The sequence below is a fragment of the Macaca thibetana genome, chromosome 5, assembly GCF_024542745.1.
Source record: "Macaca thibetana thibetana isolate TM-01 chromosome 5, ASM2454274v1, whole genome shotgun sequence".
Taxonomy (NCBI): domain Eukaryota; kingdom Metazoa; phylum Chordata; class Mammalia; order Primates; family Cercopithecidae; genus Macaca; species Macaca thibetana.
Genome location: NC_065582.1, coordinates 177,197,389 through 177,214,924, shown reverse-complemented (window position 1 = coordinate 177,214,924; position 17,536 = coordinate 177,197,389). Strand labels below are relative to the sequence as shown.

Genomic DNA, 17,536 nt, shown 5'->3' with positions numbered 1-17,536 from the left:
TGCTGTCACTACTCTTACTGTTACCAGTAACAATTTTGGGGCCATGAGAAGCTTTAGACATTCTAGAAGGCAAAAGGAAACTGAGATAGTGAAACAACCCAGACCACATACCTAATTAGGGACAAAAGCAGAACAGAGCTGTGACTCCCCCAGTCCAGTCCAGAAATCTTCCTATGCCAGCACTCCGGGGAGCAGGGGGAGGTGTGCTCTGCAGTTATCACCCGGGCACAGGGGACAGGCAGGGCCACCCCGTGAGAGTCGCATGATGCTCTACAAGCACCGTGGTATTTCGGTTTGTGATTGTATTAGTTTGTTTTCACTCTGCTGATAAAGATACCTGAGATGGGGTAATTTATAAAGAAAAAGAAGTTTAATGGACTCACAGTTCCACGTAGCTGGGGAGGCCTCACAATCACGACAGAAGGCAAAAGGCATGTCTTCCATGGCGGCAGACAAGGGACAGGAGAGAATTTGGGCAGGGAAACTCTCCTTTATAAAACCATCAGGTCTCATGAGACCTATTCAGTATCACAAGAACAGCACAGGAAAGACCCACACCCATGATTCAGTTACCTCCCACCGGGTCCCTCCCACAACACATGGGAATTGTGGGAGCTACAATTCAAGATGAGATTTGGGTGGGGACACAGCCAAACCGTATCAGTGATCTTTATTTTTCAGTCAAAACTGTCAGTTACTGTGATACATTTAAGGCAAAGTTTGGCAAATGTGATGCAATTAAAAGGTGTCCTTAGCACTGCAGCAGAGTCTTCATTTCTGTTCTTGCCATCAATTACCCCAGGTCCTTGAGAGTTAGAACTTCTGGGCCTGGCTGTGCTGCTCAGGAATTCAGCAGAGCATCCATCCCACGGGGGTTGGAGGTGGCCTTAGCTCTCTCAACTCTACAAGGACAAAGAAGCAAAGCTAATGATGGTGATTCTGATGGTCCATGTCATGGAAGAGTCTGCAGTCAATGGCAGGAAGGACTAACTGTAAGTGCAGTCGCCCCAGGGATCTGGCTGCAAAGCATGGTCCAGGGGTCCTTCCCAATGTCCTTGCAGAGACCACCCTGTTCAGTTTGGGCAGCTGCCTGCCTGACTTGGACTCAAAACACCTGATGTTGAAGTTCCTAGGAACTTTAGAAAGTGATCTAATGATATTGCTGTCAGGTCTTTCAGCTTCATTTTGTCTAAGTTGGGTATATGGCTGAATTCTACCATGTTCTGCCTGTCCTCAGGCTGCTCTGATGAGCCTGACACTTGGGTATCTCCAAGGCTGCCAGGCATGCATTTTGACATACTGTGGTTGTCTTACCTTGATGTTCCATTTTCTGGGGATTCCTGGCGTTTGTCAACTTTGTGTACCGGCCATTTCCTGTGATGCTGCTGAACCAGCAGGATTTGGGAGAAGATGGACTCTGTCAACCTCCCAAAACTTAAAATGTGGGACTGTTGCATGCCCTTAATTTGGGACACAGTAGGTGCTTAGCACTCCAGCAAGGAAACAGGCTCAGAACAAGTGGGAAGCCAGGAAGTGAACCAAAGTTTCCCTTCTTTTTGCATGTGGACGAGGCAGCTAGACCCAGACTGATGCAGAAGAAGTCAAAAGAATGCAAATGAGGCTGGGCGTGGTGGCTCACGCCTGTAATCCCAGCACTTTGGGAGACTGAAGAGGTTGGATCACTTGAAGTCAGGAATTTGTGACCAGCCTGGCCAACATAGTGAAACTCCATCTGTATTAAAAATACAAACATTAGCCGTGCATGGTGGTGCACACCTGTAATCCCAGCTACTCAGGAGACTGAGGCAAGAGAATCACTTGAGCCCGGGGGGCGGAGGTTGCAGTGAGCGAGATCACACCACTGCACTTCAGCCTGGGTGACAGAGTGAGACTCAGGCTTAAAAATTGCAAAATCACTCAAGTTTTCCCTTGGTGAAGTAAGATGACGCCTCTGCTCTGAGGAACTAAGGCTTTTCCAGAACCCCATTTCTAGTTATCTGTTTAAACCCACCTCAGGGTGGTTAGGAGAACAATGAAAAACTAAAAGGCAAGATTAATCAACAGCATTTTTACAGGTCTGTAGGTTTTCATGAATAGCTATGAAAAGCTCTCACATTATCCTTCTAAGCATCTAAATTTTCTTTGAAAGTTAAAACCTGGGCTGGGCGTGGTGGCTCACGCCTGTAATCCCAACACTTTGGGAGGCTGAGGTGAGCTGATCACCTGAGGTTGGGAGTTCAAGACCAGCCTGACCAACATGGAGAAACCCTGTCTCTACTAAAAATACAAAATTAGCTGGGCTTGATGGTGCATGCCTGCAATCCTAGCTACTTGGGAGGCTGAGGCAGAAGTATCTCTTGAACTCCGGATACGAAGGTTGTGCTGAGCCGAGATCGCACCATTGCACTCCAGCCTGGGCAACAAGAGCAAAACTCCATCTCAAAAAAAAAAAAAAAAAAAAAAAAAGGAAAGAAAAGAAAAAGAAAGAAAGAAAGTTAAAACTTGAGCTGACCAGGTCCTCTTAAACAATTTACTTTGGTAATCTCACTACCCTTGAATTGCCTCTCTTGTCCAAAATAGATTTCTAGGAATTAAACATTGTTTTTCAAAAAAGCAGCCTTTGATATAGAGTGCTGTCTTTTAGATAGCACTTTTGCAGTCGAATAAAGAAAGTTTTAAGAGATCAAGGGGTTTTAGCCAATTAATCTCCATAGTGAAAGCTATTGAGAGTATACCGTAGTTCTTTATTCCACCACCGAAAACTCATCCTGCTAGCTGGTGTTACTCTTTTTTTGGCTCAGTGATGAACTGTGACTCCAGCATAAAGCAGATAATTGTATGTTGTTGACTTTTGCCTGGATATAGAACCATGACACCATAGCACTCAAGATTGTAACTCCTTCCCTTGTGGAAGGAAATTGGAGATCAATTATCCTCATCCAAGGTAAGAGAAAGGCATATCCTCTATATTCACCTGTTCTTTGTGGTTGATCTCAAGAATGTATTCAGCCTTTATCCCTTCTCCAAATTAAGCTTTCAAGAAATGGCTAAAATAGGCCTTCTAAATTTCTTTTCTACTCAGGGAGCATATTATGTTTCTCATTTACTGAGTACAGAGAGTGTTACTTTATAGTGATTCCTGAATTACATGTGGGCAGGAGGTTGTTTGTGTAGTTAATCCTTGCTCTTATTCCAGTAAACTGGAGTTTAGCAAAAGAGTTGGAAGGTAGGAGACAGCTCGTCCTTTTCAATTTCTTTCTTCTTTTTGTTTGTTTGTTTGTTTCTGAGACGGAGTTTCGCTCTGTCACCCAGGCTGGAGTGCAGTGGCGTGATCTCAGCTCACTGCAAGCTCCGCCTCCCGGGCTCACGCCATTCTCCTGCCTCAGCCTCTGGAGTAGCTAGGACTACAGGCGCCTGGGACTACAGGCGCCCACCACCACGCCCGGCTAATTTTTTTGTAATTTTAGTAGAGACAGGGTTTCACCGTGTTAGCCAGGATAGTCTCGATCTCTTGACCTCGTGATCCACCTGCCTCGGCCTCCCAAATTGCTGGAATTACAGGCCTGAGCCACCACGCCCAGCCTTTTCAATTTCATAAGAGGAAGTACCGGTCATAAGCACATGGTGGGATTTCACATGGTAGGCTGGCAGTGGCTCACACCTGTTACTATAATCTCAACACTTTGGAAGGCTGAGGCGGGTGGATCACTTGAGCCCAGGAGTTCAAGACCAGCCTGGGCAATGTAGCAAGACCCCGACTCTACAGAAAAATACAAAAATCTGCCTGGTGTGGTGGCACACGCCTGTAGTCCTCCCAGCTACTTGGGAGAATCACTTGAGCCTGGGAGGCAGAGGCTGCAGTGACCCAGGATCGTGCCACTGTACTCCAGCCTGGGCAACAGAGTGAGACTGTGTCTCAATAAATAAATAAATAAATAAATAAATAAATAAAAAAAATAAAATAAAGAATTCTGTTGGGAAGTTGTCTTACGTGTCTTGAGTTTTGCTTCCCCCACATACATGTTTAGACCTCAGTCCTCTAGTACCCTCGGTGCCTGCAATTCTGCACCAAGCCCTTGTGTCATTGAACCCATTTTCAAATGGGTTCACAAGGACTAATCAAATCATTCCAGATTGCCCACCCGGGCTGAGATCTAGGCTGGGTACTCGGGCACTGAGGTCTTCAGGAAGGAAGAGACAATAGTGAGGCCAACACAAGGAATGTTATGAGGTGTGCTGGTCAGAACGTGAGTCCGAGAAGGACTGGCTAATTCTGCCTGGGTGGGGATGGTGGGTACCAGTTTATTAAAGGCCCCTGGATTGATTCTTGGAAGGTAAATGGTTATCTATTACCTGCTTGATGTTCTAAGACATTTTTTCCATATTCCTGCCACTCTATTTTCACCCAGGCTGTATGAGGTGACATGTTCTAAACAGGGTCCATGTGCCAGAATGAGACTTGAGGTTGAATCTGAGCTTTGTATCCTACTCGCCAAAGGTCCCCACATGGGCATGTTACTTAGCATCTCTAAATCTCAGGGGTTTTTCTCTTACACTAACTTTCTATGGTAGATAGAGTGAAATCGATATGCTGTACACAAAGTGGCACAGAGTAGGTGTCTGAAAATATCTCCTCTTAAAGTACAGGAAGTACACAGACTGAGCAGTGTCTACCATTGGTTGTCCGAGGCACTGACCCTACAGAGAGGCCCTGACGCCTTGCTTTTTCCTGCACAAAGCTCTCCAAGTGACTGGACGGCCGCAAAGAAGAACCAGTGTGGCCAAAACCATACAGCATTTAAGAAATCCACTTCAATTTTTGAAGTAACACTCTAGTTTATAGTTAATGTGTAACCGTTTTTCTGAACAAAGACGCAATCCTAAAACTGTCAAACCTATATGAGTTAATATTTTAATGTGGGTTTCTATTGAAGTATGACATACATATTGAAACGTGTAAAATGTAAATGTACTACTCTATGAGTTTCGCGGAGTGCCCACACCTCAATCAAGAAACAGACTATTCGGGCCCGGCACGGTGGCTCACGCCTGTAATCCCAGCGCTTTGGGAGGCCGAGGTGGGCGGATCACGAGGTCAGGAGATCCAGACCATCCTGGCTAACATGGTGAAACTCTACTAAAACTACAAAAAAACTAGCCGGGCGAGGTGGCAGGCGCCTGTAGTCCCAGCTACTTGGGAGGCTGAGGCCGGAGAATGGCGTGAACCCGGGAGGCGGAGCTTGCAGTGAGCTGAGATCGCGCCACTGCACTCCAGCGTGACAGAGGAGTGTCAGGAGTGACAGAGCGAGACTCCATCTCGAGAAAAAAAAAAAAAAAAAAAGGAACAAGACTATTCGGCCCACCTTACTTCTGTCTGCATGGTTGGTTTTGCCTGATTTCGAACTTGATGTAAATGAAACCGTACAGCATGTATCTGTTTGTGTCTTGCTTCTTTCACCCAACATTCCATGAGATTCATCTCTTGATGAAATGTTCGATTGTACAGCCTGGTGTGGTGGCCCATGCCTGTAATCCCAGTGCTATGGGAGGCAGAGGTGAGAGAATCACTTGAGCCCAGGAGTTCAAAAGCATCCTGGGCAACATAGCGAGACCCCATCTCTACAAAAAATAAAAAATAAAAAAAATTGCCACCTGTGGTGGCACATGCCTGTAAGCACCTGTAGCCCCAGCTACTCCAGAGGCTGAGGTAGGAGTGTTTCAGCCCAGGAGTTGGAGGTTAGAGTGAGCATTAATCATGCCTCTGCATTGCAACCTAAATGAGAGAGCAAGACTCTGTCTCAAAAAATAAAAATAAAGGCAGGGCTCGGTGGCTCATGCCTGTAATCCCAGCACTTCGGGAGGCCGAGGCGGCAGGATCACTTGAGGTCAGGAATTCAAGACCAGCCCGACCAACATAGTGAAACCCCATCTCTACTAAAATTACAAAAATTAGCTGGGTGTGGTGGCAGGCGCCTGTAATCCCAGCTACTTGGGAGGCTGAGGCCGGAGAATCGCTTGAATCCGGGAGGCGGAGGTTGCAGTGAGTAGAGATTGCGCTACTGTACTTCAGCCTGGGCGACAGAGCAAGACTCCGCCTCAATCAATCAATCAATCAATCAATCAAATGTTCAGCTGTTTCAGGGTGGCTAGGTTTCTAATGAAATTGATGATGTCTTCTCCATGTCTCCTGGTGGGTACATACACTTTCTCTTTGCTGCTGAGGATATGCCCATAGTGGCATGACTAAGTCATAGAGTATATTTCAGCTTTAACAAATGTGGCCCCTTTTGAGAGGGCTTTTTAGCAGTTTACACTGCCACCCTCATTATTTGAGGGTATATGTATTTATTTTGCCCAAAAATACACCGAAATTTAGTATGACTCCAATTTCTATCTCTGTGTTTGTCTTTTCAAAATAGCTCTGTTATTGAATGCTGTCAAGCAAAGTCACTGGCTACCCCTAGATTATAAAACTGTGAAACATGGTGACTCCATTTTCGCAGCAGATTTCAGTCTTGGATGATGTTAAAAATAAAACGGAATAGCAATTTCTTCCAGGTTAAAGAATAGCATCGGCCTTCCTCTGTCCTTTTCACATTTAAGAAACTTGAGATGTTGCTCTCGGCCCACTTATCATTAGATTTAACAGCTTCTGTAATTTGTGGTTGGCCCCTGCTTCTCACTGTCTGTCTGGGTTACAACACAGACGATTTCTGAGAAAAACAGAAATGGTATGTACCGTGAAAAGAGAAGTTTCTTTGTTTTCTTTTGAGTGCAAATGCTACTTTCTTTTCTTGTTGCTGTTATGGGATCTAGGGAAGCTTTAATTTATTCCCTTTGATACAAGTGATTAAATTGCCCCTTGGGTAGTTTAAATTGTAATTGCTGAGTAAATACGTATGTTTGTCAGAGTTTGAAGGTCAGACATCGCTCAGGAGGTCAGGCCTTTGTTTGGCCACAGAGCGGGTATTGTGAGCTGCTGAAATACCACCTTTGCCGCCCACCTCCCTTCCCGGTGACCTCGGGCCGACTTCTGTCCACTGTAGATCAAAGGCAGGTAAGGATTCAGTTTCATTGAGCAGTTGCTAACAGCAAGGCTTTGGGGATTTGGCATCAAGTTGGACTCAGGATACTATAGTAGTAATGTCATAGGATAGCCCCGCTCAGCCTGATTTTATACTGAACAGGGAGTTATCATACAGCTGAACTTGAAACGGCAGTCTCTCTTGCAGGTTTCAGAAAAAAGTTAAGGTCATAGAATTTCTCAGTTTTAGTGTCCCTGCTTAACATCTCTTAAGCCTTTCGGCATTTGTGGCCATGAGATTCTAATGTAGATGCTAGGAGAGCCGGCATAAACATTTATAGCACTTGGCTATTTTTTGCTTAATTTATCCAGATTTCATGATGTTCCACAAAAGTGTGCCTGGCGCTCTACTGTGTGAATGAGTTCGAGAGTTGTGGGTCTATAGGGGGTGGCAGTCATTGCAAGACAATTGTAATGATGGCAGCAGCGACTGTATCTTTCTTTTTTTTCTTTTGAGACAGTCTCACTGTCGCTCAGGTTAGAGTCCAGTGGCGTGATATCAGTTCACTGCAACCTCTGCCTCCCAGGTTCAAGTGATTCTTGTGACTCAGACTCCTGAGTAGCTGGGACTACAAGGGCATACCACCACACCCCGCTAATGCTTGTATTTTTGGTAGAGACGGGGTTTTGCCATGCTGGTCAGGCTGGTCTTGGACTCCTGACCTCAGGTGATCTGCCGGCCTCGGCCTCCCAAATTGCTGGGATTACAGGCATGAGCCACCGTGCCCGGCCTAGCTACTGTATCTTGGGGGCTCTTTGTGCCAGGTGCTGTGTCGATTCCTGAATGTCAGGTTTGCTTCCTGCCGCATCACAGCACCCAGGCTGGGATTGGTTGCTGAATGTCAGGTTTGCTTCCTGCCGCATCACAGCACCCAGGCTGGGATTCCAGATGTGGTTGTTCTTTCCCTCACAGCTGGGCACTCTGCTCACTGTTGCCAACCTTGAAAGGCTGACAGTTTCTCTCCTTTGTCTTTTCTTTCTTTCTTTTATTATTATTATTATTATTATTATTATTATTATTATTATTATTATTTATATTTTTGAGAAAGAGTTTTGCTCTTTTGCCCAGGCTGGAGTGCAATGGCATGGTCTCGGCTTGCTGCAACCTCTGCCTCCCGGGTTCAAGTGGTTCTCCTGCCTCAGGCTCCCCAGTAGCTGAGGTTACAGGCATGCACCACCACGCCCAGTTAATTTTGTATTTTTAGTAAGGATGGGGTTTCTCCATGTTGGTTAGGCTGGTCTCAAACTCCAGACCTCAGGTGATCCACCTGCCTCAGCTTCTCAAAGTGTTGAGATTACAGGCGTGAGCGACCGCGCCCGGCTTCCTTTGTCTTTTTTAACTTGAGGGTCAGCAAGTATTCTCAGGAGTTGACATGGTGGTGTTAGGGTGATGTCCAAAGGGATATTACAGCATCCAAGCATCCAACTGACTCACCCTTGTGTGTGGGGATTCATCCTCCAGGGACAACCTTATAACACTGATTTTTCTCTTTTTTCTTTTCTTTTCTTTTTTTTTTTTGTTTTGTTTTGTTTTTTGTTTTTTTGTTTTTTTGAGATGGAGCTTCACTCTTGTTGCCTAGGCTGGAGTGCAATGGCGCAATCTTAGCTCACTGCAACTTCCACCTCCCAGGTTCATCCATCCATCATCCATCCATCCATCATCCATCATCCATCATCCATCCATCTGTCCATTCATCCATCCATTATTCACCCATCCTTTTATCATCCATCCATTCACCTGTCTATCCATCCATTCACCTGTTGGTCCATCCATCCATCCATTCATCCTTCCATCATCCATCCATTCACCTGTTCATCCTTCCATCCATCCATCATCCATTCATCCATCCATCCTTCCATCATCCATCCATTCACCTGTTCATCCTTCCATCCATCCATCATCCATCCACCCATCCATTCATCCATCCATCCATCCATCATCCATCCATCCATCCATCATCCATCCATCCATCATCCATCCATCCTTCCATCATCCATCCTTCCATCATCCATCCTTTCACCCATCCATCCATTCACCTGTTCGTCCATCCATCCATCATTCATCCATCCACCCACCAATCTACCTATTAATCCATCCCTCCATTCATCTATCTGTCCATTTGTTTATCCATACATTCGTCTATCCACCATCTATCCATCCATATGTACATACATCATCTACCCTCCACCCATCCATACATTATCTACCCACCCATACATACATACATACACACATCATTCCAACCATCCATCCACCCATCCATCCATCCATTCATCTGTCCATCCATCCGTCTGTCAATCCATCCATCCATCCATCCATCCATCCATCCATCCATCCATCCATCCAAGCATCCATCTATCCACACACCCATCCATCCATCCATGTGTCTATATATCTGCTCATACATTCATCCATCCATCCACTCATTCCTAAGCCACTGCTGAGCACCTGTTGTATGCCTTTTCCCTCCCTCCAACTGGTTCCTTCATATCCTCCCCCAGTAGCCAGCATCTTCTCCCTGAGGGCAGAGGCGTGGCCCCTCACAGTGCCCAGCTGGTATACAGCACATGCTCAAATAATGTGGCCACTCAGTTAACACACAGAAGAACTTGCTCCAAGCGACACGTGGCACATCTCCTTACAAAATGCATCTATCATAGCAGCTGTTTTCAGAGGCTTTCCCAAACACAGTGTGATCTGGAACAAACTGTGAAGCCCACGAGCCTAGTGAAGCTTTCATTATTGAGCACCTGCTGTATACCTCCTTGAGCTGAGGAGAGGGATCAAGAGCTCATGGCCAAGAGGGGACCAGGCCCACCCACAAACACTGTTGATGTGTGGCCCTGAGGTGTGGCAGGGATGTGGCAACGCAGAAGGGAGCCAGGGGATGGGCTCCCAGCAATCTGGGGGCCATGGAGACTGGTTTGAGTACAGGGGGAGTGGGCTAGGGCTAGCCCTGGTGGTAAGATTCACAGGTGTCAGGCTCCTGGGCTGCAGCTGCTCAGTCACCTCCTGGCACTCAGGTGTATCAGTTCATTGTCCTCATGCCAGTGGTGGGGACAGCCCTCATGCACAGGGTCTGAAACATGCTCAGGTGTACCTGCAGTGTGTGAGAGGAAGGAGGCTGGAGAAGGTGGGCGTGGCCACCTCGCCAGGTGTGGGTCTTGAGGGAACTTCTGTCTCCTTTCAGGTGGCACAGAATGTGGCCCTGTACACAGGCGACCCCAACCTGGGGCTGGAGCTGTTTGAGGCAGCTGGAGACATCTTCTTCAGTGGGGCCTGGGAGCGGGAGGAAGGCATGTCCTTCTACCGGGTGAGCTGGCCTGTGGGCTGATGTGGGTGGGCCTCAGGGGGGCACCTGGAGGGCTGAGGCACAGGTGTGGCAGGGCAGAGGCCTCCCACCTGGAGGCAGGGCCACCCATGCACATGCTTAGTTTCCCAGTGGTCTCACCGGGAATGATACTGACCGTGCCCCTGCCCGGGACAAACGCTTGGGGCCTGGACATGGCAATGGCTCTACCCTTGCCTAGTGGTCTCACCGGGAATGATATTGACTGTGCCCCCTGCCTGGGACAAACGCTCGGGGCCTGGACATGACAATGGCTCTACCCTTGTACCTGATGATCTCAAGCAACCATGAGTGGGAAGTCCTGTCCTTATCTTCCAGATGAGGAAACTGAGGCTCAGAGAGGCACAGGGACATGTGAAAGGACACACAGCATGTCAGTGTGAGGCCCAGGGCCAGGGTCCAGGTCTGCATGCACCCCAAAGCGGGGACGGCTTCTCCCTTTGAGCTCACGGTGTGGCTCAGCCCTGGGCACGGATAAATGTGTTTTTAGAGCAGAGAGGAGTGCTGGCTCCCCGCAGTCAGACCCCTGGTGCCCAGGTAGGAGAGGCTGGTCTGAGGCTGCCGGGTGTAGCTGGATGGGCCTCAGGTGACTCTTCAGCCCCCAACTTGGGTGTCTGAACCGTGTGTTTTCCCAGAGCACAGAGCTGTGTCGAGGTCCAGGGGTAGCTGGGGCGTGGGAAGCTCCAAGCACATGTTCGAGCTCTGAGGAGGGTACTGGGCAAGGTGGGTGCTGCGGGAAGCCTGATCCCACCTGCCTGTGTGGTAGGACCGGGCCCTGCCCCTGGCAGTGACTACGGGCAACCGCAAGGCAGAGCTGCGGCTGTGCAACAAGCTGGTGGCACTGCTGTCCACGCTGGAGGAGCCCCAGGAGGGCTTGGAGTTTGCCCACATGGCCCTAGCACTCAGCATCACTCTGGGTAAGTCCCCTGAGCCCCTGCCCTGCCAGGACCCACACTTTGCCAGAGCCCATCCTCCAGGTCTGCAGGGCAGGAGCTGAAACAGCTGTGGGATTTTCCTGGTCTCCTGTCCAGGCAGGCAGATCTGCCCAGCTGGCTTCCCCGTCCGGCTGTGGGGCACAGCCCGAGGTCTCTCACACAGTGCAGAGCTCCCTGCCTGGCTGAGCTCTGCTTCCTCTGCCTCTTCCTGCTGCTGACCACAAGGGCCACCCAGTGTGCCCTCTGTCTTCGAGACATGCCAGGCATCTCGTTGGTCCCTGTATGTGCCAGACTGAGTGGCACATTCCCTTTCTCTTGTGCCCTTCCCACCCTCATCAACCACGCAGCTCTCTGGCTGATGAAATCCCAGTTCCCCTTCCAGCAGCCTGCCCCTTAAGGCCGGGCATCCCCTGGTGCTGTGCCAGGGTCGTCTGTCCTCCTCCAGAGACAGGGAGCCCTGGGCAGGCCACATGCCCCAGTGCCTTGTGGCCCGGGGTCCAGTACGCAGTAGGTGTGCAGCTGTGTGGCAATGCATCGAATGCAAGCTCCACGGCACTCGCCCTGGAAAGGGGAGGACATCGGAAACAGCCTGGGTGGGTTTGCGCATCTGTGGGGGGGACCTGGAGCTCAGGCAAGCAGTGACTCCCCAAGGTAGGGGGCTCTGATCATGACACACCCAGGAGGAGTTGGATGTCATGTCTGTGGGTTGCCTGGAGCCGGGGTGCCCGGGAGCACCTGGACTGCATGGCTTTTGGGCTATCCTGGTTAAAACCGGTGAGCAAAGGCAGGTGGCTATGTGTAGGCACAGAGCTGGGCCATCCAATTCCGACTTTGCCAAAGCCTCACAGTAGACGGGGGCAGGTCTTATTAGTTTTGCTTTGCAGATGGGAAAGTGAGTCTGGGAACCTGGAAGGGACTGGCCAGCACTGCCCAGGTGACCGCAGGTGTCCGGAGGCAAGCCAGGTGTTGCCCGGGGTCTGCCTACCTGCTCCTGAGGGGCCTGTGCCCTGCCTGCCCCAGGGAGCCACGTCTTCACACCTGCCCCTTTGGCCTGCACCACAGGGGACCGACTGAACGAGCGCGTGGCCTACCACTGGCTGGCCGCCCTGCACCACCGGCTGGGCCACGGCGAGCTGGCGGAGCACTTCTACCTCAAGGCCCTGTCGCTCTGCAACTCGCCGCTGGAGTTCGACGAGGAGACCCTCTACTACGTGAAGGTGTACCTGGTGCTCGGTGACATAATCTTCTACGACCTGAAGGTGGGTGGGGAGGGGCAGGGCTTGGGGTGTTCCCGGCCCCCTTGGAGTGGGATCTCCACCTAGACCCCAGAGGCCTGGGTTCCAGCCTTCCTTAGGAATGGCCCAGTGGCCTCCCTGGAGCTCTGCACCCAGCTGGAGGAGCTGGCAAGGTTAGCAGATACAACCCAGCTCCCAAGCTGGCCAGGCCCCACCCTCAAGAACTCAGTCTCAGCCAGGGAGGCTGACACATGAGCGGGCAATGGTGGCCTCTGGGTAAAGAAGGGGGATTGTAGTCAGGGGGGCCCTCCTGGAGGAGGTGACACCAAAGCTGAGTCTTGACAGTCAAGTGTCAAGTTGCATTTAACAAAGAAAACAGGGTGGGGAGAAGGACATTTGTGAGAACGGCATCATCCTCACATTGAATCCACGTTGCCAGATCCAACCCAAATCCCGGCGCCTCCTCTAGGAAGCCTGCCCAGGGTGCCAGCCCGCACTGAGCAACTCCTTCCTGGAGTCCCGGGACACCTTGAATCTTCACATCACCCAGGAAGGGTGGGTTGGGGCCGGTGTCTTACCATCTGCTTCACAGACGGAAACCCCAGCTCAGGGCAGGTGCAGTGGGGCCGGGCCACAGCCAGCCAGGCTGAGGCCTTGCTGGGTCGTGTCTGTCTGGAGGGGAGGTGCTGGGACCTGTGCTCCCTCTGTCCCCAGCCCTGCAGGGGTGGAGAGCTGGGACTGGCAGACTCGGACCTGGGGTGTCTCCACCCCTCTGCCCAGCAGGCACCGCCCCTCCTAGCATCGCACCAGCACCTTGGCATCGCACCAGCACCCTCTTATAGGCTGAGGGGCCAGGGTGCTCCAGTCCACGGACCGAGATCTTGGGGGCCTTAGAACAACATGAGGAGCTGGGGCAGCCCTAAGACCCCGCCCCATATCCCCCACCGCAGGCCTGGTGCTGCCCGGGAGGCCCCCGCCCAGTGCTGGTGACACCTGGTGGTCAGAAGCGGTCCCTGTGGCCTCCCAAGTCCCAGCCAGACAGGGAGGTGCCAGGTGTCAGGCCCAGAGGGACGCTGCTCACCGCTTAGGGGCTCACCTGTGACCCAGGGGACGGGCCTCCCATAAGCGGCCTTTATCTCTCTTGGTCAAGCCTGCCGCCCACTCCGCCTGCCCAGGAGGAAGGAAAGAGCCAAGTAGTACCTGAGAGGCCAAAGTCCACCGTTGGGGTCGAGGGGCAGAGGCCTCCTTCACCGCCTTCCCCTGCACAGCCCTCTGGGCCTCATTGTGACTATGCTGTCAGCGCAGGCCAGCTTCCCACAGGGAGGCCCCCTTGGAATTCCCCAAGGGCGGCTGTCTTTCGAAGGCCACGCCCTCCTCCTTGTATAGGAGGCTCTGGACCCAGGGCCCAGAGGAGTGGGAGAGAAAGCTGGGCTGGACGGGGCCTGGAAGGCTGGCGGAGAGGCAGGGGCAAATGGGCATCTTTGCTGATTGCCTCTAAAATGGGGTCCCCTTTAGTCTACATGTGAGAGTGAGCCCTGGAACAGGGTGGATTAGGTGTCTCCTGGCTCAACCTGCCACTCACTAGCTGCTGCACACACTACAGGCACATGGAAATGCACACGCAAATGTGCACAGGCACAAGCACACACACACAGGCACACGCACACAGGTGTGCACACACAGGCACACACAGACGCACACGCGCAGAGGCACATGCACACTCACACTCAGGCACACACACACAGGCACACACACACAGGCACACGCACACAGGTGTGCACACACAGGCACACACAGACGCACACGCGCACAGGCACACGCACACTCAGGCACACACACACAGAGGCACAGGCACACCCACACAGGCACAGTCACACGCACACACAGTCACACACACAGGCACAGGCACACAGGCATAGGCACACAAACACCCAGAGGCACACACACAGGCGCGCACACAGACCCACACGCACACAGGCACACACACACAGGCACACACACACAGGCACACACACAGGCACACACACAAGCACACACACACACACAGGCACAGGCACACAAACACACACAGGCACGCACGCACAGGCAGAGGCACACACACAGGCACACGTACAAACCCACGTGCATACAGGCACACACACAGGCACACGCACACACAGGCACACACACAGGCACACACACACAGGCACAGGCACACAAACACACACAGGCATGCACACACACAGGGACACACACACACAGGCACACACACAGGCACACACACACGGGCATACACACAGGTGCACACACACAGGGACTCGCACACACAGGCACACACACAGACGGGCACACACACAGGGACACGTGCACACGGGCACACACACAGGGACACGCACACACAGGCACCACACACAGGCACACACGCACACACAGGCACACACACACGCACATGCGGAGACATATGCTTTGGCTGGCTCCTTCCTGTTGGGATGCCCCCACCCCTTCAGGAAGCCCTTGCCTCCCACCCCCGGCTGAGTCTGGGGCCTCCTGGGCCCCCCATAGGCTCCTGGGCTTCCCTCTGCCACAGCCCGGGCCACCCTGTGTGGTCAGTGTTCACTCCCAGGTCCCTCAGACTGGGAGCAAGGACGTTAGGCTCAGCCATGCACCCAGCACAGAGTCCAGTGTTCGGCTGGGCCGGGGGGCATTGGATGAGCAGTGGCGGTGACTCGGGGCCTTCTCACGCCCCTGCTCCGTGTGTGGGGCGGGGCAGTGGGGGAATGGACTGCTGCATCTTGGACTTTGTCCTTGGCCCTGGGAGCCATCTTGAGATAGTAAAGGGGGACAGGCCAGGCATGGGTCTTAGAGAGGTCCCTTGGGTGACCCCCATGTGGAGGAGGTGCCTGGGGAGAAGCCGGGCGGGGGATGGGAGGGCCAAGGAGGAGTTCTGGGAGGCGGCATCCCAACCCAGGGATGGTGAGTTTGAGCCAAAGACGCATTGAAAACAGGAGTGGATGTCTGGGGAGTCACACTCCGTCAATATTTCAGGGAACATTGCCAGAGAGGACACCTGTGAGATGATTTTGTACCTGGCCTGGCCTGTGGAGGGCCTGGAAATGGTCAGCATGGACAGGGGCCAGAGGACAGCCTAGGTCACTCAACGCCGTGCCCCTGCTGTGGCTTGGAGCCACGGGCCCTGCATGGAACTCTCAGAGCAGGCAGGATCTGCCCTGACCTCAGCCCATGGGGAAAGCAGCCACTGCCTGCAGAGAGGGTGGCACTGGGGCAGGAGGCTTGGGGTGAGTGGGGTGTAGGGACAGGAAGGCTTCCAGGGGTGTCAGGGTCATCCCCACCTCCTGCAGCTGAGACCACAGCAGTGTCACAGGCTTCGGGGCTCATGGGGTGAGCCAGCATTGGCTGGACATGTGGAACGACCCGGAGACAGGAACGGCCTCTGGGAAGACAGGCTCCGAGTCCCCCTTTTGCTGAGCATGGCCTGTCCCCTTCAGGACCCGTTCGATGCAGCCAGGTACTACCAGCTGGCACTGGCAGCCGCCGTGGACCTGGGCAACAAGAAAGCACAGCTGAAGATCTACACGCGGCTGGCCACCATCTACCACAACTTCCTCCTGGACCTCGAGAAGTCACTCTTCTACCAGAAGGCCAGGACCTTCGCCACAGAGCTCAACGTCCGCAGGGTCAACCTGCCTCCTCTGCCACTCTGCGGGTGGGCCCCCTGGTTGGCCCCCAGCCACCCTCGCTGAGTACAGCATCCGAGGGAGTGGGTTTTGTGCAAGGAGGATGGTCTCCTGCCTCTCCTGGTGTCTCCCGTGGCTCATTTTCTGGGAAATGGAGGCATGAAAGCAGCGTTCAAATAGCAATAATTTTTTTTTTTTTGCAATAACATACCGAAGTCCCCAGCGCATCCTTCCCTGGTGTGCTTCCGGGGTGTGTCTAGGGGCCAGCTCTTTCCCTGGTGGCAGCCCTCTGATCTTGGGGATGAGAAGGACCCTGAGTCCAACAGACCTGGGCCAGGTCACCATGAGCCTCGGTTTCCTTGGCAGCCAGAGGGGAGATTGTGGTGGAACTCCCTGGGTAGTTCCCTGCTCAGAGCTTTTGCTGTAGCTCTCGTGCCACCCTTGCCTTTAATCTTCAGGCCACTGTGCCCGGATGTGGGGGCTGCTAGTGCCCTTGTTTGCCATTGAAGAAGTAGAGGCACAGAGAGGTTAGGTGTCTGGCCCACCATCACACAGCAGGTAGGGGCGGAGACGCAGAGCCCAGTACACTGACCACCACACCACCCTGCCAGCCTGCTGCCAGGAAGGTGTCCCCATTAGGACCCAAGGTCAGCTCCTGGACCTCTCTTGTGGTGTCAGGAGAGCCACAGGCCAGTGAGGGTGGCCCGGAGGATCCCTCATTCAGTGTCCTCTGCTCTCAGACTTGGCTGGGCCGAGCCTGGCCAGTCCCACCTCTGGCCACTGGTCAGCCCTCTGGGAAGTGAGATGCAGGGATGTACACAGACTGCCTGAGTAGATGCTGCTGCCCAGTGTTGAAAGTCTTATCTGGGCTGACCCCCAGCCGTCCCCACATACCCCTCCTCTTCCGGCCCCCGGCCCTCATCCCAGTCCCAGGAGTCCCAGGTTTTCCTTCTTGGAATCTCTTGGCCCCAGGGAACACGGCTCACACGGTCTCTTTGTCAGTTTACGGCAAGGAAACCGAGGTTCAGAGACTGTGGGTGTCCCACGTGATTCTCACATACACTGCACTCTCCCAGGCCCCTCTTTTAAACACTTTAAATGAGGTGACATTCACATCGCATGCAATTACCTATTTCAACGCGAATCATGTGGTGGCATTTGTGCATTCACAGTCCTGTGCAACCACTCACGCCATCTAGTTTCAAAATGTTTTCATCTCCCCAGAAGAAACCTCCCATCCTTACTAAGCAGTTACCCC

At 52.3% G+C, this 17,536-nt stretch overlaps 2 protein-coding genes across 5 annotated transcripts in view; one reads left to right on the top strand and one right to left on the bottom strand.

Moving 5' to 3' along the window:
- Positions 1–17,536, bottom strand: part of NSG1 (neuronal vesicle trafficking associated 1) — a 556,677-nt gene that overhangs the window by 173,663 nt on the left and 365,478 nt on the right. The gene's annotated exons all lie outside the window — the stretch shown is intronic.
- LOC126954468 (SH3 domain and tetratricopeptide repeat-containing protein 1-like) lies at positions 266–16,482 on the top strand. Its single transcript, XM_050789973.1, has 6 exons — positions 266–292; positions 6,962–7,057; positions 10,276–10,398; positions 11,201–11,351; positions 12,432–12,628; positions 16,090–16,482. The coding sequence occupies exons 1-6, from the start codon at positions 266–268 to the stop codon at positions 16,342–16,344; spliced, it is 849 nt and encodes a 282-aa protein (XP_050645930.1). The 3' UTR covers positions 16,345–16,482.